Below are 21,875 nucleotides of genomic sequence, written 5' to 3' on the forward strand. Positions count from 1 at the left end.
TATCGAAGATCCGCGCCACTTCGTCACAAGAGGCTTGGGAGGACGTTTGGAGAAGCGCCGGACATATGATTGTAGCTCGAAGCACATCCAGCATAATTTGACCCCTGGACACAACCCTATATGACATCTCATATGAGATGATACTGTCGCGTCCGTAAGTAGGCCTGCAAGATTTAAACCAACCAACCAAGCACCAGAATACCGTAATCTTAGGAAAAGATCTGAGCCGAGGCCTAGCTCAAGTCTGCAACGCAATGTCAAAGATGATGGGTGGATTTAACGTTCAGATGCAATAATTGTCAAGGCAGAGACATAATTGGGCCTGTAGTAATTTGCCCAAGCTGCTATCGTAAGAGCTGATTATTTTGTGTAACTTGACATGCAGGGAAGATCGCCGGCAAGAGGGTCGAGATCTCGCTTTCTGACATGTCGTTAAGGAAATTAAAATTGCCATGTGTCTCCCTCGTCCGAAAAGGAAGCGGGATGCTTCATGTAACATCCCGTATGTCCATCAAATCACAGATGAAGGCCAATATTCATGCGGCGAAGAATAGTAGAGAAAAAATCAAGGCAGAAGAGATTTTTGATAGAGGAAAGGTCAACATTGTATGCTGTGTGGCCTGTGGCGTGCATGATGATGGCCCTGTTCTGCATGAGCGCGCGTTGCAAGACTGACTTATTGTGCATCTGAGTGCAGCTGTAGATTTCGACCCAAGAGTGATCTGTGCAGCGGAAGAACGACCGACAATAGTTCCATATCCCATGTCCAATGGTGTGAAAACGCCGGACGGTGGCTCCAATGCCAGATGAGATTTTATCAAATACCCTGAGTCTGATAGGGCCTTAAGGCTTGAGCCCTGTATAAATTTCTGAGTTTCTCCTTCTAGCGTTCCGACGTACCCTGTAGATGAGGAGTATTCGCCGCACATAGGCTAATTTGACATTAAGTGCCGTTTCCCGATCAGTTCCGGGAATTTCCAAAATAGAATCTCTGACCGAAAGTGATAGACTTGGATCAAGAAGTTAGTGGAGTAGAAGAAGATTTGGACATCAAAGTCGTGGAGGGTTTCATAAGCATTGTTAAGAAACCGGTATCTGGAACTTCTGGGAAAACATTCGAAGATTTCAATGCTATGTTGTCAGCCATGATTTGATCAGGCATATAAAATATTGGTCGATATATAGTCCATAGGAGGATGGTTATACCTCGATATCCATCAATTCATGCAATTGTCTCTTGGTACGACTACGGCTCCTAAAGCATATACTATTTTCCGTTTGAAATATTGACTGTGGGTATTTTCTCTGAAATTTATCAGACAATCGGATTCTGAATGTATTTCTCCATACTCATTTCACTATGCTGTTTTTCAATCTTTGGAGTCGGACTCGGACTTGAGACTGCTTTGCTTAGAATCGATTAGCCCATATTCTGGAGTAACATACCAATCCATGACCCTGCCACTTCAACCTCCACGAAATGAGGTAGGTAGGAGGAAGGACATAACATTGCATGAAGCCTTTCATATCCTGTTAGCTGTAGCGGTTATAGATTAACCTATGAGGAACAGATGAGGTTCCATCTCGTCATATGATACGTCTCGCTGCGATGGCAATCTAAGCGTTTGACAGGTTCTAGCCTTTGAATTCCAAGCCAAGATTCGTTCCCTGAAAATCAAATGTCAGTCAGTGACCACCAATACAACAGTAGCATTACCAACGGGCAGATTATTCTCTGATGCGTCCATATGCGTGAACATCCAGCTGTATTTTAAGACGATGATTTTGCATTCTTCCTACATATGGTGATGCAGATTAACCGGTATTGGGTTTCTAGTAGTCTACACTTTTTGGCAACCGACATGCTTTGAAGAAGTTGGAGAGTAAATTAGCAAGAGTTCCAAGGGATCCGAAAACAATGCGGATATGTTATAAGAGGACAAGCATATGAATACAAGTTTCGAGCTTGATATAGCATGACTGTATAAGTCACATAGTAGTTTGCGATATACTGGTACAATGACTTGTAGATGTACTTGGGGTAGATATTGTATTGTAAGAATGATATATACAAAATGATACACTGGTTAGAATATAGGTATTTTGATAGTGTTGATCAATTTGCGTCGTGGGGGGGCAGACAATAAGGTTGAATGTGTGTGTGTGTGTGGTGGTGGTGGTAGTAGTAGTAGTGGTGGTGGTGGTGGTGGTATGAGCAGCCACGAGCTACTGATGCATAGCATGGTCTTCCCCCTCCTCCTAGAATCCCTGTATCTATTGTATTAATACCTACCTAGGCATAGCGTATTTGTATAGCGTGCATTTCTACGTCGTATATACGGATAAATTCCTCGCGTATAAAATCTACTTGTAGCTACTGGGTAATTACTGTAGATGTACGTGCATGCAGTATTTCCTGTTTCCTGTTTCCTGTTCGCTGTTCGTTTACAACCATAAATGTACTTCGGCCATCGAACAGCAAGGTGAACGCAAAAGGCAGCTCAGAAGAGATAATTCCCCAATCGATGAATGATGTGAATTATTAAGCATTCTGTGCACACACAATGTCCTGTTCTCGGCCAATTCTACTTGGGGGGGGGATACTTCTTCCTTATCCATATCAATCAGGTCGGCCAAGGTAAAGTACCTACCTAGGCAAGGCAAGTAACATCTTTTCACAATTCTCTCTCGCGCCTATCATACATATCTCATTTTACGTCTGATATTCCATTCTTTTGGGTCTTCGTTTGGGTTGCCGACTGCTTCAATAAACGCTGTGCATGGTGCATCAAATGAAGATCTTACATGAATTGATGGAGCTCATGGGTGAGTTCCGCGTTGTATTGTGTCAATATGCTATTTTCTTTTTTTGTTTCATTTAATGTGAGTACCTATTTACTAAGTTCATTTGTATGGCTATTCCCAACGCTACCTTGTGGATGTGGTGTATGCATTGAGACTACTAGGTCTACACTACGCCTGTCTGATAAGATTCTTACATCGGGGTGAACGTCCTTCTCCAGCTATCTCCGTACAGTCTTAAAATGCCTCTCGTCAACGTCATGTGCCCTTGGAAATTGGAATTTCGAATTCTGAAAATTGACTCGACCTTAGAGTCCAGAACCTCAGGTACAGACCAAACTGACAGCAAGATACCCATGCTAGATGTTGTCAAATCCTAAAATTAATAGCCACGGAAGAGAGAAAGAGGCATCTCGACGGGAAGGATATTAGATCTCGATTGGTTCTTATATTGTGGCAATCATTTCTATCAATATATCTAATATCTCTACTCCATAGATAATGGACTGTGCGGCCCCATACCATGTCACTCTACTTTATCGACAAGGAAGACTAAACGATATATGTACCCACACTATCTATCAATTCACAAACGAAGAATCTTGGAAACGTTCACTACTCTAATCTAATCATTTCATAAGGGTGAGACGATCGGTATCACTCGGGCTCTCACCACTCAAGTCGACTCAACTCTGCTCTGCTCATACACCTGGCATATATGAAGTACCGTAGGGGGCGTACCGGGAACGAGGAGCCTTCCTTCCTGCTACAATATCACTCATCTCAAATGTATCTGGGGTGCTGAACATGGGTCTGAGGAAGAACAAGCAGGCATGAAGCGCTTGTCCAATGTCCTTCTTTTAAAAATACATATTCGATTGAGGTTCTAGAGGGGACCTGGGGCCCTGTCATCTTAACTGGCTATCAATGAACAAGGCGAGGAAATTCAAGTGCTTCATCGAATTAAATCTTGACTTCGGCAACGGGCAACATAAACGCACATCTCGTCTCCAAAATCCTGCCCTTAATCACTTACACCATATTCTCATAAGCTAATTCGCCTCATTCCATATTTTCCTTCTCTTTCTTTTGCTAGTCTATCGCCTTAGCCACATACCCATCTATCTATTTCTTCAACATCACACCTTTTCCATCGTTTTGAACCAATAAAGATAACCCTCTAGCCGTTACCCTACAGGTAATCTTGAAACCCATAACGATACTTTACGTTTCCAACTCGGCATTAATCAGACTCCTTCCATATCACCCTAGATTCCGGAAGTGCACCAGAAATTGCCCGTTTGGGTGGAAAGTAGCCATAGAGGTCATCAAGATCTCTCAAAGTTGGGGAAGAGCGATACAAATTTAGCCTGGGCTTGCAACTGCCTCTTCGGAACCCGTTACATCCATCACTGCCATCGATACCACTACCTCACGGACTTCTTCCTCGAAAAAGTATTCTTGTACCTTGTCTCCAAAGATAAATTCTAATTAGACTTCATCACTTGTATTTTGTTTGTTCTTATACAAACAACTTAGATGAAATACATTACATCGATACATCTTTTGCCTGCTCGACAACGAGAACTTGGATGTATCATTTGCATCACAAGCTCATAGCCTCATATAAAGTCTTCAAATCACCTCATTCTAAAGACAGTAAGGTATAGTACTTACTTAAGAGAGAGCTTCAAGACGTTACTCGGTTTAATCACTCAATCACTTTGGTTGGTCAGAGAGCATCAGAGAGAAAATCCCTTCTGTCCCTGCATTTCTTATCCGCGCCATCATTTTGTTCAAGTCGAGTCGAGTACCGAGTATCGCTGCTCGTGAAGCACCAATCAGAACTGCTTAAAGTCTTACTCACCCAGTGCTTTACATCAGTCGCATATTGTCAGTTTTCATTTCTTCAATACACGACCGTTGAATCTTTACCTTGTGTACCTACAAGTTCACCTGAATCGAAGACTCGAGGATCTTGGACAACTCTACATTCACGGCATTGATATCGTCGCCAAGAGTTCCTCAATTATCATAATCATCATCAAAGTGGAGAATTCTGTCCATTGGTTTTCGCATCTGATATTTCAAGAATCTCCTCGATATCAAGTTCAGTCTCAAAACAACAAGATACCAAACCCAGAGCCTCCACATTCTCTGGAAAGTAAGAGGCGGCCCCCTCTCATTCTTTAACAGCGTTTCTTCGCGTCCACATACACACCTTGACAGACAGTGCAGTTCTTTGGCGCACATCAGAAGATCGAAAGGAGGAGACACTCTAGCTGCGGACTATCTTGGGCGGCACTACCTCGAAGGGACCTCGACTCTTTCAAAGATTATCCAGGCCTATAACCACCAGTAGGGTTATAAATCATTTAAAACGCCATCAGGAATCAAGAACATATGCTTCCCGATCTTCTCTTATCCAACGCCAGTACTTTCTGGTTGTCCTCAATTCTATCTACACCCTTCCACCCACTCTCAAAAATCGATTACTCTCACCTTCATCGCAGCCACAAGACGCCATACAACAACAAGACGAAGCGAAGGAATTTCACCTTCCTATCTATCAGTACAAAGTCTCTTCACAGTTGTTTGTTTCCTTGTTAGTATTTAGGAGTCGGACTCAAACTCAAACTTGGACTCGGACTTGGACTCGCGAACACCAGCCAAACTTGCCTGTATTGCAAGTACTATTCATCAGAAAATAACCAGATCTCGGATATAGAAGAAGATCTTGCCTCCCCTCTACCTCCTCTGTTCCTGAACCCATTTTTGTTATTTTTTAGTCACACAATACTCGAACTGTCGATTTATACATCTGTGGCGCAAGCACAGCACAAAAGTATACGATCAATCCGAGGAATAAAAAGATCTCGAATCTAGATAAAATAATTTATAATACTAAGTATGAATTCTCAACCATCGCACGACTTCGCGCAGGCGCAATCTCTTCAGATTCCTGGATTACAAAGGTATGCCCCTCATGATTCCAGCCATACTTTCAAATTCGCCTTTGCTCGAACAACTACTAATGTATGATAATGAAGCCAAGACTGCAAGCTCATCATAAGACAGCAACCTCGCTACGCGAGAGTTAACATGGGCAAAGAGAAAGGTAAATTGGCCTACAATCTTCTGTACTGGCGGAAATCTAATTTGTTTCCAGACCGTCGAGCAGTTGACCCTCCGCCCGTTGTTCAGCTCTTAATATCCCACGCAGTCGACCCCGGTGAACGTTATATTATAAGTATGAAGGTAATCTCTGTGGCTTTATTTCAATTGCTAACACTTGCAGACCCACATTTTTTCATGAAAAGTAGTCTTACGCCAGTCACAGATATGCAAGCTGGAACATCCCATGGAGCTTTACTAGCAGGAACCACCGTCTCATCTTGTCATCGCCTGAAGGATCCGGAAACTGACGAATGGGGCGCGTATTTTGTATTTGGCGATTTGTCGGCCAAAATAGAAGGTACCTATATATTGGAGTTCAATCTCTTCGAGAGCCGCGAAGACGAAGTGGTGTGGATGGGATGCATTTCGTCAGATCAATTTAATGTGTATTCGTCGAAAGCTTTTCCTGGAATGATGGAGTCGACCACTATGACCAAAAAGTTCCAGGAGCAGGGGCTCAAGTTGAGGGTTCGTAAGGAGCCCCGGTCGTTGCTCAGAAAGCGCGGTCCTGCGTTTGATGATTATGAGCCCAAGAAGTATCGTGCCAGAATTCAAGATCCGGATGAAGAGTCGGGTTCTCCCGAGGCGAGTAAATACAGCGAACAACAACAAGCTCCCCATCAGACTACACGTTTGCAAGATAGATACTCGGTCTATTCTCAGGAATCCTCGTCGCCGGAAGAACGCCGGTTGAAGCGTGTAAGGACTGATACCCTTTCAAGCCAATCGCAAAGCCCAAATTTCAATCAACAAGCTTCTGCCGATTCACTTGAATGGCATAGAGGGTACGCTAATGTACAGCAGCATCAGCAACAGCAACAGCAACAGCAATCTTCTTTTGCGAGCCATCATGTTCCAAGTCAACACCCTTTGCAGAGTTACAACGACTATAACTCCTCGAATTATGCACATTCTCCCCAGGAAATGACTACACCGGTTCGAGATCAGTTCTTTTCGAATCAACTCTCGAATACCCACATCCATGACTCACCTCAACCCAGATCTTTACAATTCGATATGAGTAATCAACGCCCATCTCCCACATACTATCATGCACATTCGCAAGGGCCACTGCATTCGACCGTTCCTATATTGTCAGAGCCCAATCCATTGAATCACAGGCAGTCAACCGATTATCCAGCTATGGGATATCCGCCAAGATCACATATTTCACACAGTGGCCTTACCGGAATGCTACCGCCATCAAATCTGGGGAGAAATCCCATCGCGCCTGGATTTCCCGGCTATCGGAGAGACACTGCATATGAACCACTACCAGGAGAAAGTCTTAACATAGGGCAATATTCAGAGCAGGGTCATTTCGGCCTTCCTCTGAGAGATCCTTACGAAGGTCGACCCCCCGCACATATTGTGACAACATCACAACCAGAATATTATCAATAAGGTTACAGAGAGTTGCCATTCATTACACGAAACAAGTGCTGTATTGACCTTCATCTAAAAGGGCGTCTCATCGATAACAAAATGCCCATTTCATTTATCCATTTCATTGCATATAACCATACTCAGTTCCTTTTTTTTTGTCAATCATCCCCAATTATGGCCGTGTGGCCTCTTTGGTTTTCATTTTTTGTTCCTCGGGTAGGGACTGGCTCTATAGGCACATCTTGAAGCCTCTCCTTTTATTGCGTAACTTTGTGGTTTGGGCTGGGTGCATATAGCAGAGCCTGGTATGGAAGTACCGGGCAGCTTCGAGGCGGCGCTGGGCATGCATGGAACTCGCACATACTCATCTGAATAGCGTTCTCTCCATATTTTCTTTTTGTCGATTACTTTTCTATTATTATCATTTCTTTATAAGCGTTTTTTCCTTTTCTTTACTCGCAGGTTCGCGAATTGTTTCTTCGGGCCGGTATACCCAGGGTGATATTGGTACTCACGCGTAGGGCCGTGATGAAAAATTGGAAATAGGGCTTCGGTCAATTGGGCATTGGGCATTGGACAGAGCTGGGCCGGGCAGCAATAGGGAGGAATCGGGCGGATGGAAATTGTATTATAGGATGGATGGGTTGGCGAAAATTTGAAGAAGGATGCATCAGTTGCAACGACGGCGGCGGGAATTTCATATCGGATGCTGCAATCACTATAGTTGACAGCTGGAAAGATTGGCTGGGACTGGGAGGATTGGGGTAGAGCAAGGAATGGGAAGGAAAGGAAAGGGCAATGGAAAAAGATGCCGGCGAGCTTGGGAGCGAAAGGGTATACATACATATATAGTAATAATTGGGAGGCTCAATGTAGCATAGCATACTAGCAACGTTTAGTATTCCGCAAAGTCGGATGGCGTTTATTCACATGTAAATACAAAAATACAAGGAATATCGCACGGGAATGCGTCTAAAAAAAAACAACAACAATTGGATTCACATTTTGCAGGAGAGTTTTGTGCCGAAATCAGATTTTTGTAAACGAGGGGGGTTTCACGTCGGTTTTATGCGGAGCCGAGGGATAGGAGTGGGAGTGGGAGTGAAGGTGATTGAGAGAATTCGGATGTCATTAGGATGAACAGGATGAGTATGTTTGTAGTTCTTTGAGATTGATAGAGAATATTCATGTCAATATCAACATTAACATTAACGTTAACATTAACGATATCTCTTGGAACACTCTGCAAGTGAGTTGAATGTGATGTGATGTATTGAATTTGAGATTGTGGGGTTGATGAGGGGAGGGGGGAGAGAGGAGGAGAGAGAAAGGGAGAGGGAGAGGGAGAGGGATATATGGGGTTGTGGTTGGGGATGGGGGAGCTAGGAATAGGGAGTTAGAATCTGGATTTGGATTTGGATTTGGATTTGGAGGCATGTTTGAGGTTGTCACAATCGATTATCTCCGAGTGATTTTTTCGATTCGTAACGCTCTTACATAACTTACATTGGTGCTGAATACTTATTTCTACTTTTCTTTCGTTGTGTTGTATGTTTCGACTCCGGTCTGATAAATAATATATTGATACAAACTACCCATTCATCCATTCATTATACATTTATATATAACTCAAAAGTAACCTATTCCTCCATATACAATTCTCGATCTCGATTCCGAATTGTATATCTATTTACCTAGGTTTATACAGATAAGTAGATAAATGAATAAATAAACAGACCAATAGATTCCACAATTCCCCTACAAAACACAAATTCTGAAGTAAAAAAAATCATCTACCCACCTACCTACATACCTACATAAAGAACCCCATCATCATCCTCATACCTATCGAACAGTAAACACAACATCCTCTTCCAAATCCTCACAATACACTTCATCGACTATTTCTCCGTCCATGATACCTGCTACGTATGCTACTGTGACTGCTGCGAAGATCTCACTTTGTTCTTTTTCGTTTGCATCTTGGTGGCTTTCTCCTTCTTGTTCTACGATATCGGAATGCTTCTGATTATCATCATGCAAAGAGTTTTGTCCCTTCGCATCCTGCCTTCTCAAAACAAAAGGAGCTGCTGCCCCAAACCAAATCGCTAGTTGATCTCCAATTTCTATCGACTTAGGAGCCATGCCATAAAACCCCGTGGTGGTGATGAAGAAAGCGGAGTTGGGGAGGCGGTTCAGGAGAGAGAGTTTATAGTCTCTAATTTTCTGATTGTAGTTGTGCGAGCTGTCGTTGTTTTGACAAGAAATATCGTGGCTGGTGTTGTGGTCCTGCGAATTATTGTTTAGTAGAATATCGTAAATCTCACCATAAGCTTCAGGTGCAACTTCACAGCCGGCTCCGGTGTAGAGTTTGTTTGTGATGAGAGTTCTCCATACTGGTTCTTTGGTTTTGAAGGTGTGGAGGTAGGGGCGATGATGTAAGTGGAGGGTTGCGAGATTCTTTGCTTTGAGAACCATTTCTTCGACGTGGGAGAGTTGGGTGAGACATTCATTATCTGGGCCAAAGGTAAATTTCTCGGCAATGGTATCGATTGAAAGACCTCTTACGTAGAGGGTTTTGAGATCGGGAGATATGTGGCCATTGATGGCAGTGCTGCCTGCTCCCGAGACTCCTACACCTGGGGGATGATAAAGAGTAGAATGAAGAAGAGATCCGCTGCCTAACCTTGGCACCCACGATGGAAAGGAAGAATACTGGAATGGGGGATTTGGACCAGCTAGTTCCAAACCAGCAAGAAAGGAAGGTCCTATTCCTTTATGAAAGATGTGGGATATGGCGTCTGCGTATATTGTTCCTAGAGATCGACTGTAATCTACTGTGATGGTCTTTCGGTCTGAGGACCCCATCATGCCTAGTAAAGCATATATCCTATCTTTAGGTTCTGTTGCTTTAGATGTAACGGTGTTGAGTAACAGACCCCGAAGATCTTTACCTTTTTTATCAGTAACTGCCCTGCGTAAATTATTGAGAAGATCGATTTTGATAGTACTGGTGCGTACACCCTGCGGAACAGCAGTCTTGTTTGTATTCTCATTCTCCTCGCCACGTTCCATCATAATCATTCCCATTTTCGTGAATTCAATCATTGCAACTTTTTGCCACACTTTTGACAGTAAACTCCAGGTAGTCCAGGTAGATCCACAAGCAACTAGAGGTTCCTGATCCGCTAGTGCCAATTCTTGTATGGTCCATAGACGAGTAAACCATTCTTTCTCAACAAGCTCCATATAAAAGGAAAACATGGTTTGAGACTCCTCTTCCATGATTTCATCTTCATTCGCGATAGAAATTTTAGACATCAAATCAAAAGCTTCCTCACACCCCTCAAAGGTCTCACCTAACCAAACCAAAACTGGTTTCGCCAGAGAATAAATTTCACCCATCAGCGTGACCTGTTCATTGCGTTCTTTAACATCGGATTGATTGATACAGATGGCATCAACCCAAAGTCTTCGCGATTCAAGAGGTAGTCTGAGATGATATAGTGCAATAGCCAGATTTTGAGTAACGGAGAAGGGAGTATCATTGAATGTGATGGTTTGTCGGATTGAGGCGTCGCCCCAGACATAGGATAATGCTTCGTATGAAGGATGGGAGAGGAGAGAGATGGTTTCGACGGTGCATTGGATTGGGGTGCCTTGGCTTAGGGGTTGAAGGACGAGGATGCGGATTTCGCGATTGGAAAGGGAAAGGGGTTGGGAGTAGGGGGTCATTTTTGTGAGGGGATCTCGCAGAGTATAGATAAATTGTGTGGCCTTTTCAGGATGACTGTTTCATTGAATATTCGGGGCTGCTCATGCTATTCATGAGATTGGTGATATACCAATTGGCATGTTTTGATTAATCCAGCGAGCTCGGATCAAAAATTGATGGATGGATTACCAACTATGGTAACCCGAACCATTTGCGAAAACTCTTGTTCCAACAAACAGTGATGAAGCTCTAGTGAAAAGCTAGAATATGGAGATTGTCATATATTACTGTGCAAACAAGAATCGCAAGATCCGTCTCTCTTATTTGGCATTTGTGCTGAGTGACAACAATGCTCGAGTATTGACGACAAGCGTCAGCATTAAGACGACGTAATTGATGTTTGATCGGCAACCAACTCATAAAACCGCCGAGGGATGTGGCGTCTTGGATGGGGAAGTTTAGTTATCATGCACTGCCACATTATCCTTTTTTTTTCTCATCTCGTGATGCTTTCTGATACCGAAGGACAACGATAGTTTGGATCGGCGACTTCCACCACCTCGTATGAAGGGAGAGGGGGGGGAAGCATGTATCAGTACATCTTACGACTTTTATGCCATTGAAGAACACGCGAGGGTGACTAGTTTTTGACACGATTCTTGACACGATTCTTGCTGCTTGAATTCCGATGGGGAAGTTTGTCGTGGAGTTTGGAGATAATTCGTTGTGCTGTGTTGAGTTGTATGGGTGGTAGTGGTGATGGTGATGGTATATTGGGGGGATTCAGTCATGATATGTAAGATGGATGGAAAGGGGATACGATGTAGGGAGACAAACTTCGACTCGGCATCATCTTCAATCATTTTGAGTTTGCGAATAGGGGGATGAAGGAGGTTGCTTGTAAGATGAATCTTAACGGGGTTCCCTTACAGGCCAAGACTCATTAACCTTACGTAGATAGACAGTCAGGTAGTTCTGACTTCCAAGGTTCCTTCTAACCTTAATATTCGTCTACTCCTATTTTCACAGTCACGACATATGAAGAACTAACTATCTATGGATGTGTTGGATAGATGCTTTACTATATGTTACCTAGGTACTCAACTAGGTGTCTATTACATCTCGACTACCAGGTCTTTCTCGAGATCTTTGCCAATCTTTGCATTGTACATCATCATTTAGCTGCCCGTACCTACCCGCACTCATTTGACTTTGATATGTGTACCCATATCATCAACAATACTTGAGTCGACGGAATAGAAATGAGCGCCAGCATTGAGTAACACATATAACACATACAATATATGATACGAGCAGGTAATACATACGTACATGAGAATATGCATCTTGAAACTTGACCCAAGTCATCGCTACTACACTACCGAGCCAGGAAGCTCATCAACTTCAATCATTCGATTAGACCCTTCAATTTTAAATACACACTAGCACGAGAAGTTAGAGGCGACCATATAAAAGTCGAGAACGTGTTCTTTCGATGGAATTCATTGGATTATATAACTTTGAACCAATTGAATTGAATTGAATTGAATTGAATTGAATTGAATTGAATTGAATGAATGAATGCATCCTTTTATTAATCTTCAATCTTATTTCAGAGCCATTAAGAGCCATTGAGGGCCAATTGAGAGCCACTTATTATTTTATTTTATTCCTTTCTACGGCTTACTGCGTAACCCCTTTCCCCAGTACGATAAAACGTTCATTCACAGTAGAATTCACCATATGACTGAGGTAGTTTAGTACCAACCTGGTAGTACTGTTCATCCCTAAAATAGATTGATCTATCCTTCCATCCATTGACCACAGTGGCCTTCTCTGATACTAGTACGTATACTACTTTGTACGCACACTTATTATTATTGTACTCACATTCACACATCATCTCAACATAAATTCTTTCCAACTTCAACAACGACAACATAAGAAGACTATTTTGAACCTTTGTAATTCAATTCAATCTTCTCTTTGCTAAATACTTTAATAGCATCACCTACATTCGTTGATCTCTATGTCGAATCAATTTTAATTCTACCATCTACATCTTCTTTTCCCCTTCACAATTCCAATCGTGCTTGAGCATATCCAATTCACAAGGACACCTCAACATTCACCATCTTCCATTAAGTAGACGTGGTGATCAACATCCAACTCAATTTAGACCTTCTCGACACTTGTTCTTATCCTCTTACACTGTGGGGTAGAACGAGAAATACATACAACCTTTCTACACATTTCACTTCTCACAAACTATCAAAATGAAGGGTAAGCTGTTTCCGCATTCGCAGACCGTTTGGAAAGGTATCGCTAACATATTCACACAGCTCTCATTCTTGTCGGTGGCTTTGGCACCCGTCTTCGCCCACTCGTACGTTCTCCCAATGCCATGATACGATATTCGAAATCTTCATGGCGCCCTTCGCACAACCTACAAAGCTTTCAAAAGACACCCATCAACTGACTGTTACCCATAGACTCTTACCCTCCCAAAACCTTTAGTCGAATTCGGTAACAAGCGCATGATTTTGCATCAAGTTGAAGCCTTGGCAGAAGCTGGGGTTACAGATATTGTGTTGGCCGTAAATTATCGTCCAGAGGTCATGGAAAAGTATTTGGCTGAGGTATGATTCACTCCTACCACCCAGAAAACAATTCATGGGTTACACCGCAGAAATTAATGCAGGCACATATAGTACGAAGAAAGATTCAACGTTAAGATTACATTCTCCATCGAATCCGAACCATTAGGTACAGCCGGTCCACTTAAGCTCGCAGAGGAAATTCTCGGAAAGGATGATGCTCCTTTCTTCGTTCTTAACTCGGATGTCATCTGCGAATACCCTTTCGCAGATTTGGCTGCTTTCCACAAGAAACACGGTGATGAAGGTACCATTGTCGTAACCAAGGTTGAAGAACCATCCAAATATGGTGTCGTTGTTCATAAGCCAAACCACGCATCCAGAATCGATCGATTCGTAGAGAAGCCCGTCGAATTCGTTGGAAACCGCATTAACGCGGGTATCTACATCTTGAACCCAAGTGTCCTTAAGCGCATCGACCTCCGCCCAACCTCCATTGAACAAGAGACTTTCCCTGCCATTTGCGCCGATGGTCAATTGCACTCTTTCGACTTGGAAGGATTCTGGATGGATGTTGGGCAACCCAAGGATTTCCTCTCTGGAACTTGTCTTTACCTCTCCTCCCTTACCAAGAAGGGCTCCAAGCTCCTTACTCCACCAAACACCCCATACGTACACGGCGGCAATGTCTTGATCGATCCTTCTGCCAAGATTGGCAAGAACTGCCGCATTGGTCCTAACGTAACAATTGGTCCCAATGTTGTTATCGGTGATGGTGTTCGTTTACAACGTTGTGTTCTCCTCGAGGGCTCCAAAGTCAAGGATCATGCTTGGGTCAAGAGCACCATCGTAGGCTGGAACTCTACTATCGGTAAATGGGCACGTTTGGAAAATGTCAGTGTATTGGGTGATGACGTTACGATTGGTGATGAGATTTATGTAAACGGAGGTAGCATTCTTCCACATAAGAGCATCAAGGCTAATGTTGACGTTCCGGCCATTATTATGTAAGGAGGGAAAGGATCGCTGGACGAGTAACAGATTCGAGGTAGAGGAAAGATGGTCAGAGACACTTTTTTTTTGGATGAAAAGTTGTGGAGAGAAGAAATGAGGGTACGAGGAAGGGAAGGAGTAAAGTAATTCATGGATGGACTTCATTACCTGGCCGTTTTTTTGCCATTTCTCTATCGTATCTTATTGAATTCGGGCTTTGGCTTTTGGCTTTGGGGGTTAAAAGGGTCACGCATTACATGTTTTTATGGATGCATGCAATTTTTTCTTTTCTTTTTGGGGGCCAAAGAAATTCTAGAGATGAACATGTGCATTTTATTTTCCAAGACTGTTTCCAAATTTCAATGGTACTTGTTTTGCTCTGTTCTTTTTGTTGCTCTTGGCGAGAGGGGTATGGTGTATGTGTATGTGTAGGGATGTTTGTATGGATGCTTGTTATATTGGGTTTGCAATGTGGCATGCAAATCTATATATGATTGATATCTCCTCTCATCGAAATAAAAAGTTGATTGAAATGAAGCAAATGAGCTGTCAGCAAGGTGTGGTGCAGAGGTGTGAGTTGCGAGTTGTGAATTGTGAGTTTTGAATTGTGTAGTGTGATTTGTATTGTGTGTTGTGGGGAGGGAGGGAGAGAAATTGGGGAAATGGGTAGATGGTAGAGGAGGAAGAATAAATAACATCTTGACGGACTCTTTTCATGACTTTTTGGATGGATAGAAGTGATATACTAGATATACACGATGTGATATGTGTGTCTTCTTTTAATTCGCCTATAGACTTGACTGTACCTGACTGCTCGTAGAGATACATTGTATTGATTCATTCATTCATGCAGTCATTCATCCCATGTATCAAGCAAGAAATGCAATACAATACCTAGCACCTCATTTCCTTTCCTCTCGTTTCCCAATTGCGCCAACCCAAAAAACCCAGTCGCCAAACCATGATTTGTTACGCCGAAATAGAATCTTTTCTTTTCATCAAGATATCTGCACCCGCATCTGCACCCGCATCCGCATCCGCATATCTATTTCCTGCCCTTTCCCTTTCCCCTCTTCCTCTTCTCTCCCTCCTTCTCCCCCACACTAACCCCCGCCTCCTCCGCCTCGCCCTCATCCAGCTCCCCCGCCTCCTCCATCTCCCTAATCTTCTCCCGCCCACTAATCATAACCATCAAATCTCGATTCGCCTCTCTCAACTCCTCACACTCCTCCCTCACCCCTCTCATCTCCTCCTCCTTCTTCCTAACCCCCTCATTCAGAAACCCAATCCTCTCCATCAACCCCTCCGAAACCTTCTTCTCCTCCCTCAAACTCTTCCCCATCGCCCTCGCAATCTCCTGCGCCTTCTCCGCCTTCCTCTTCTCCCTCTCCAACTCCCTCTCCAAACTCGGCAGCGTATCCACACTCAACTTCCGATACTTCTCCTCTAACTCCCTCAACCTCCCCAACGCCACTTCCGCATCGCGACTCGCAAGACTGGCTTTCTCACTCGCCGCACTCGCCTTCGCAACCGCTTTGCTAACCAACTCCTCGAAATAAACCCTCTGACTCTCCAACTGTGACGTCAAAAGATGCGTGAATTCCAATCCTGCATTTTCCAGTTTTTCCCGCGGAACCATATCCACATCTTCCGCGGGCGCCAGTGCACCCCTAGAACGTGACGAGGGAAGTTCGATGACTTTACTATTATCGCCTTTATCGCGAATGAGTCGATGAACCCAGATATCACCCGCGTAATCCCATACATGTTGGGTTTCTATTTCCAGGGCAAAGTTATGCGCCGAATCTTTCCAGTGTTCTTTGGCATGCCCACCTTTGTAGCGCCCGCATCCGACGTTTCCACATATGAGACAGATCCAGAGATCATCTGTGCAATCGCAAATACTACATAGCGATGCTTCACCACTTCCAAACGGTGGATTGTCGGGGTCATAGGGTGTGGTAGACTGCTGAGAAGCGATTGCTAGTGAGGGATTGGTATGTCGACAAACGGGACAGCCTGTGCCACGCCACTTTTCAAGACATGCACAGTGAAAGACATGTTGACAGAGAATTGTAAAGAGGCCCGTTGTATCGTCCATTCTTTCGAGGCAGACAGGACAGGTAGGAAGTTCGACGAGATTTGGAGTTGGGGGAGGGAAAGGTTTAAGGTTATTTTGCATTGGAGCTGGTGTAAAAGGATCGTGGGATAGTTCTGGAAAACTTGTATTTGATTTGGAGGAGGTGGGAGTTTGGAAAGTGATTGACTTTATAAACATGACATGGCAGGTTTCTGGCTATATTGAATATCGTCAGCTCTAAACAAAGATATCTTCTACTAAAGTGAAAACATACCTCCATACTGTTAAAGACCTTACCATCCCATTCTGCCTTCCATTTCTTTGCCACATTGCCATCTCTAAACTTCATAAGTACCATATACCTGTTCATCCTCCCCGTCATAACCATTCTAAAATGGCTCACCTCATACATTGTCTTCTCTCCCACAAATCCCAGGAAATCTCTTGGCGTAAGGTAACTCGGCACAGCAGGTATGCATAGTAGTGTACAATCCTCTGCACTATGTTTTCCATCCGACTCACTCGACCCGTTACTTTGTGCATCATTTGCGGGATTCGCCGCAGTATCTACGTTATAAACTTCCACCCCCATCAATCCAGGTGTTTCCTCCCCCTCCCTATACAGATGCACCACTCCCCATCCCACCTCTGTATTCTTCAACTCTAACCCGCTCTCCCCTATAGTATGTAATTCCTCGAATCTCGCCTTTGTAACTCGACCACCCGGCTCTAGTCCAGCATTCATGGCAATACCACCATGACTACCCTGACCTCTACGATGATATCCCCTCACGCCATCCATATCCAATGCTTCAACCCTAACCCTCCCAAACCTCCAATCCCGTTTCGAAGTTCGCAAATCTCTTTTCTTATCCACCAAACTCGCGCTCGGAGGTGCGGTATCTAATTGCGAATTTTTCGTCGTGCTCAATACTATCAGGTTTTTCGACTCTTCAGGTCGTGTCTGCCGTGAAGGTCCGCAATCAATGACCCCTCCTTTTGCTACTCTCGAACCTGAATCTCCGTTCTGGACACCCTGCAAACTGCCCGCCTGTATTTGATTCTCAGTTCCCTTTATAATGATTCTCGAGTTTTCTTCCAGCACAGAATCTGCCGAGCTCCCAGTGCCTCCCTTTCTCCTCCTACCTTGTTCCCAAATAACAGGTTTATGTTTCGGCCAGGTGCAAGCTCCGCCTGTGGATGATGGAGTACAGCCAAAAATATCGGTTCCCTCACCTGGAACCCACACTTCCCTCTCCCTTTCTCTCTTACTCACTTTCTCTGGATCCGAATCTGGTAAAGGATACAATTCGAATTTGATATGATAAAAGTATGATGGCATACTTCTTCATTCATCCATTCATAATTTCATTCACGACTGCATCAATCGAATGTCATGCGAGAGCTTCGTGGTGGGGGCTTGTGGGAACCGTGGCGCGGGTTGCTCGTTGGAAAAACTTCGTCTGGCAACTGGAAGCCTGAAGAGTAGATATGGACTGTTAATAGTTTGTCGCGTCAGAGTTGCATCCGTATCAAAAAGTAGTTTTTGCAGGTGTTGTAGCACACAGGGTTTTGTGGATGTGAAAGGTTCTGGGGTATAAATTTCATTGTGCGGCTGCAGCCTCGCATCACTTTAGCTTCATGGGTGGATGTGGTGGAGCATAACACCGTCATTATCTCCAACTCCATTTTATGCACGATAAGGAAGTGAAGCATTGATATCTACTGTTTGTATACTAATTAAAATCACAATCACAATCATTTATTCAATATCACATTCATAAAAGTGTACAGTTAAATGTCAAAAATATAGTTTTGACTATTGAATACTATCAATAATGTGGCACATGCCAGTGCACTATGATGAGAACCTGCTAACCCAGCCCCCATAACACCATTGGATCAGGTCATCGTTAAACGCCTAAAATTATATGTGCAGATCGAATCAAAAAAAATTTATTGACCACCACGAAGACGGAGCACCAAGTGCAATGTGGATTCCTTTTGAATGTTGTAATCCGAAAGGGTTCTGCCGTCCTCCAGCTGCTTTCCAGCAAAGATCAATCGTTGTTGGTCGGGTGGGATACCCTCCTTATCTTGGATCTTAGCCTTGACGTTATCAATAGTATCTGACGATTCTACTTCTAATGTAATGGTCTTTCCAGTCAAGGTCTTGACGAAGATTTGCATACCACCACGAAGACGAAGGACCAAATGTAAGGTTGATTCCTTTTGAATGTTGTAGTCGGAGAGGGTACGACCGTCCTCGAGTTGTTTACCGGCAAAAATCAAACGCTGTTGATCGGGAGGAATGCCTTCCTTGTCTTGGATCTTGGCCTTGACATTGTCGATGGTATCGGAAGACTCAACCTCAAGAGTAATAGTCTTACCAGTCAGGGTCTTGACGACTGTGATGATGTTAGTAAACTGTGGCGTAATTCGATGGCAATGGTGATCAACTTACAGATTTGCATACCACCACGAAGGCGGAGAACAAGATGGAGAGTGGACTCCTTTTGGATGTTGTAATCACTCAAAGTGCGACCATCCTCAAGTTGCTTTCCGGCGAAAATCAAACGCTGTTGGTCAGGTGGGATTCCCTCCTTATCCTGGATCTTGGCCTTGACGTTGTCGATGGTATCAGAAGATTCAACCTCAAGGGTGATGGTCTTTCCGGTGACTATAGCAGATTCATGTTAGCAGATGTTTTGATAAAACTATTGATGAAATTGTTGATGGAAGCTGTTTCCGGGAGCGAAGTGGCGATGCCACTCGAAGGCGGCAAACGGGAAAGGTGACAACTTACGAGTCTTAACGAAGATCTGCATGATGATGTTTTCGTAGTATTAATCTTTTGATGGAAGTAGATGATATTGTAGATGAAGATTTATTGAGAATCAAAAGAAGTTATGGTGAAGAGAGAGTTGATGGAGTTGTATGATGGAAGAAAGAAGGAGATGTTTGAGGGTGAGATGGAGTGTTTAAGTAGGTATTCAAAGGGAGGAACCGCATTGAACTTGCCTTATCGCTTAGCGCCACGCCACCTTTTAGAGTTTAGTAAGAATGAGTGAATGAATCACAGGTCCATAGGTAGGCGTAGGCATAGGTACTGGACTGGCCGATCAAGGTACTGCTGCGCCTTCGCCTTCTTTACTCACCGTTGACTCGTTCCTTCTAGGGATTTCCATTCAATAGGTACGTACGGAGAGAAAAAGAAAATGCGCCTGAATCTTCCGAGGCTGGACCGATTTGGAATGGATGGAGAATGGAAAATGGAATCTTCTCGGAATCTGGACCTGAGTGAATAGTAGTAGTAATAGTAGTAATAGGTGCGTGCGAGTACGGAGTCGATGAATGATTATAAATCAATACAATACGGTGTACATCGTACTTTCTACGGAATACCGGTACATTATTTCACAGTCGAGAGATCATTATTAGATAAGTTGTTATTAGATAAGCCCAGTATCATATCCATATTGTCCTTTAATCAATCATACTGCTTCCTCACATTCACAATCATAATCATCAAGATCTTCTTGGTACTTACTAGATAATATTGTCCAAGAGTGATAAGTGATGAATATACACTCAAATTCCAATCGTCAACACCGTCAACACCGTCAACACCTTGAGAACTGAGCAAACTTCCCCTTATCGGCTCGAGACCTTTCCTATAATGGGTTAGTTTGCCATTAACCCCGCCTTCTACCTGAACTCGGTCTCAGTCAACGGGGATTTGGCTTTACGATGAAGAGAATCAATAGATGAATGAATCATGGATAGAAAGGACAACGTTTATCACATCGTCAACCATCAACAATCAACAATCAACCATCAACGACTTTTCCAACCTCTCTCTTTTTTCCTTCTTTTACCTTTCATCGCCTCCCATCGCCTCCGTACTCGGACCCCATCCATCAGATGTCTCTATTGCAGTTCCAATAATTGCCTTTTCTACTCATCGTCTCTCAGTCTTGGTCTCAGTCTTAGTCTCAGTCTCAGTCTCAATGCTTGATGTTTAACTTAAATCTGCACCTTTCAGCCAAAAACTGCCAGTTGTACAGAATTCGATGCACTTTCCGTTTCAAACTCCTGCATAGAATATCTCGCAATGCACTAGCAAGTAGCAGCAAGTTATCGCATAATCCAAACTTTACTTTCCTCTCCCAATCATCAAAATCTATAAAAAGGGTTTCCTCTCATGATACGTCATTTCCATGCTCAATATTGCAATCCCAATCCCAACCCCAACCCCAACCCCAACCCCAATCACGATAATAGATAAAAGATAAAAGATTAAGAAAATGGAAAATGGAAAATGGAAAATGGTATCAACATCCTTGATTCTTGCAATCAAATGGATCAGTCAGTCAACCATCAATGTCGGCCTGTCCATGACCGACCAATCCAGGATCCAAATGCAGGTGCATAAATTGGACAACGCAATACAGAAGCAGAGAAACCGTGTGCACTATGCACTATGCACTGTGCATACTCCTACATAAATAAATCCTTTTTCTTGGTACACTTGGTCAGCAGCTGACCCATTTCCAAGGTTCAAAGAGGGAAAGAGCGTATGATTCCTTTCATGTGTGTATCTGGTACCAGAAACCCCGATGAGGTCTCGGAGATGCAAACTCTTTTCGAAGAGAATACCTTGGGACGCCAGTGAAAAACTCCAAATCTGTCTGGCAAGTCGGCAATGGATGGATGCCACACTTCTGAGAAGAGAGAGGTAAGGACGAACAATCTCAACATATTTTGTAGGTGGTATTATTGAAGATGCGAGTAAGTCTACAGTTATTCCACTCACGTCTACGTACATCGATAAGTCTCAAACATGTGACCTCTTTTTGAAAGGATTGGCCTATGTATACAAATTTTCCTTCGTCTCGTGACTTCTAGATGTGGCTTTCTTTGCCTCTCGATTTCATCATTCAACGCCTTCACACTGAAAAAAGTAGCAGAAATAAATGTAAATTCTTTCTCAAGAAACAAGCCAGAGTTTAATTCATTCCATCTTTTCGATTTCCCTGGTCGGTGATAGCCGCGTGCATATAAAAGAACGCAACAGTCAGCATCTTGCATCCGAGAGATCACCGAAGATAACCCTAAGTAAGTC

General features: G+C 43.5%; 5 protein-coding genes across 5 annotated transcripts; 2 read left to right on the top strand and 3 right to left on the bottom strand.

Annotated features, from left to right (window-relative positions):
* Positions 1-5,712: 5,712 nt before the first annotated feature.
* Positions 5,713-7,383, top strand: EAE97_000596 (uncharacterized protein; the record flags this gene model as incomplete). Its single annotated transcript, XM_038871106.1, has 4 exons — positions 5,713-5,777; positions 5,853-5,920; positions 5,972-6,052; positions 6,101-7,383. 4 exons carry the CDS (start codon positions 5,713-5,715, stop codon positions 7,381-7,383), a joined length of 1,497 nt encoding a protein of 498 aa, XP_038738467.1.
* A 1,827-nt stretch (positions 7,384-9,210) lies between these two features.
* EAE97_000597 (uncharacterized protein) lies at positions 9,211-11,100 on the bottom strand (the record flags this gene model as incomplete). The annotated part of the gene is made up of 1 exon (XM_038871107.1): positions 9,211-11,100. The coding sequence occupies one exon, from the start codon at positions 11,098-11,100 to the stop codon at positions 9,211-9,213; it is 1,890 nt and encodes a 629-aa protein (XP_038738468.1).
* Positions 11,101-13,356: 2,256 nt separating this feature from the next.
* EAE97_000598 (uncharacterized protein) lies at positions 13,357-14,688 on the top strand (the record flags this gene model as incomplete). The annotated part of the gene is made up of 4 exons (XM_038871108.1): positions 13,357-13,363; positions 13,423-13,466; positions 13,573-13,719; positions 13,792-14,688. The coding sequence occupies 4 exons, from the start codon at positions 13,357-13,359 to the stop codon at positions 14,686-14,688; spliced, it is 1,095 nt and encodes a 364-aa protein (XP_038738469.1).
* A 1,027-nt stretch (positions 14,689-15,715) lies between these two features.
* EAE97_000599 (uncharacterized protein) lies at positions 15,716-18,092 on the bottom strand (the record flags this gene model as incomplete). The annotated part of the gene is made up of 2 exons (XM_038871109.1): positions 15,716-16,966; positions 17,025-18,092. The coding sequence occupies 2 exons, from the start codon at positions 18,090-18,092 to the stop codon at positions 15,716-15,718; spliced, it is 2,319 nt and encodes a 772-aa protein (XP_038738470.1).
* Positions 18,093-18,706: 614 nt separating this feature from the next.
* On the bottom strand, positions 18,707-19,763 carry EAE97_000600 (uncharacterized protein; the record flags this gene model as incomplete). The annotated part of the gene is made up of 3 exons (XM_038871110.1): positions 19,557-19,763; positions 19,215-19,430; positions 18,707-19,158 (listed from the first exon to the last, which is right to left on the bottom strand). The coding sequence occupies exons 1-3, from the start codon at positions 19,576-19,578 to the stop codon at positions 18,707-18,709; spliced, it is 690 nt and encodes a 229-aa protein (XP_038738471.1). The 5' UTR covers positions 19,579-19,763.
* Positions 19,764-21,875: the final 2,112 nt, after the last annotated feature.

Source organism: Botrytis byssoidea (genome assembly GCF_014898295.1).
Source record: "Botrytis byssoidea strain MUCL 94 chromosome Unknown BBYS_001, whole genome shotgun sequence".
Taxonomy (NCBI): domain Eukaryota; kingdom Fungi; phylum Ascomycota; class Leotiomycetes; order Helotiales; family Sclerotiniaceae; genus Botrytis; species Botrytis byssoidea.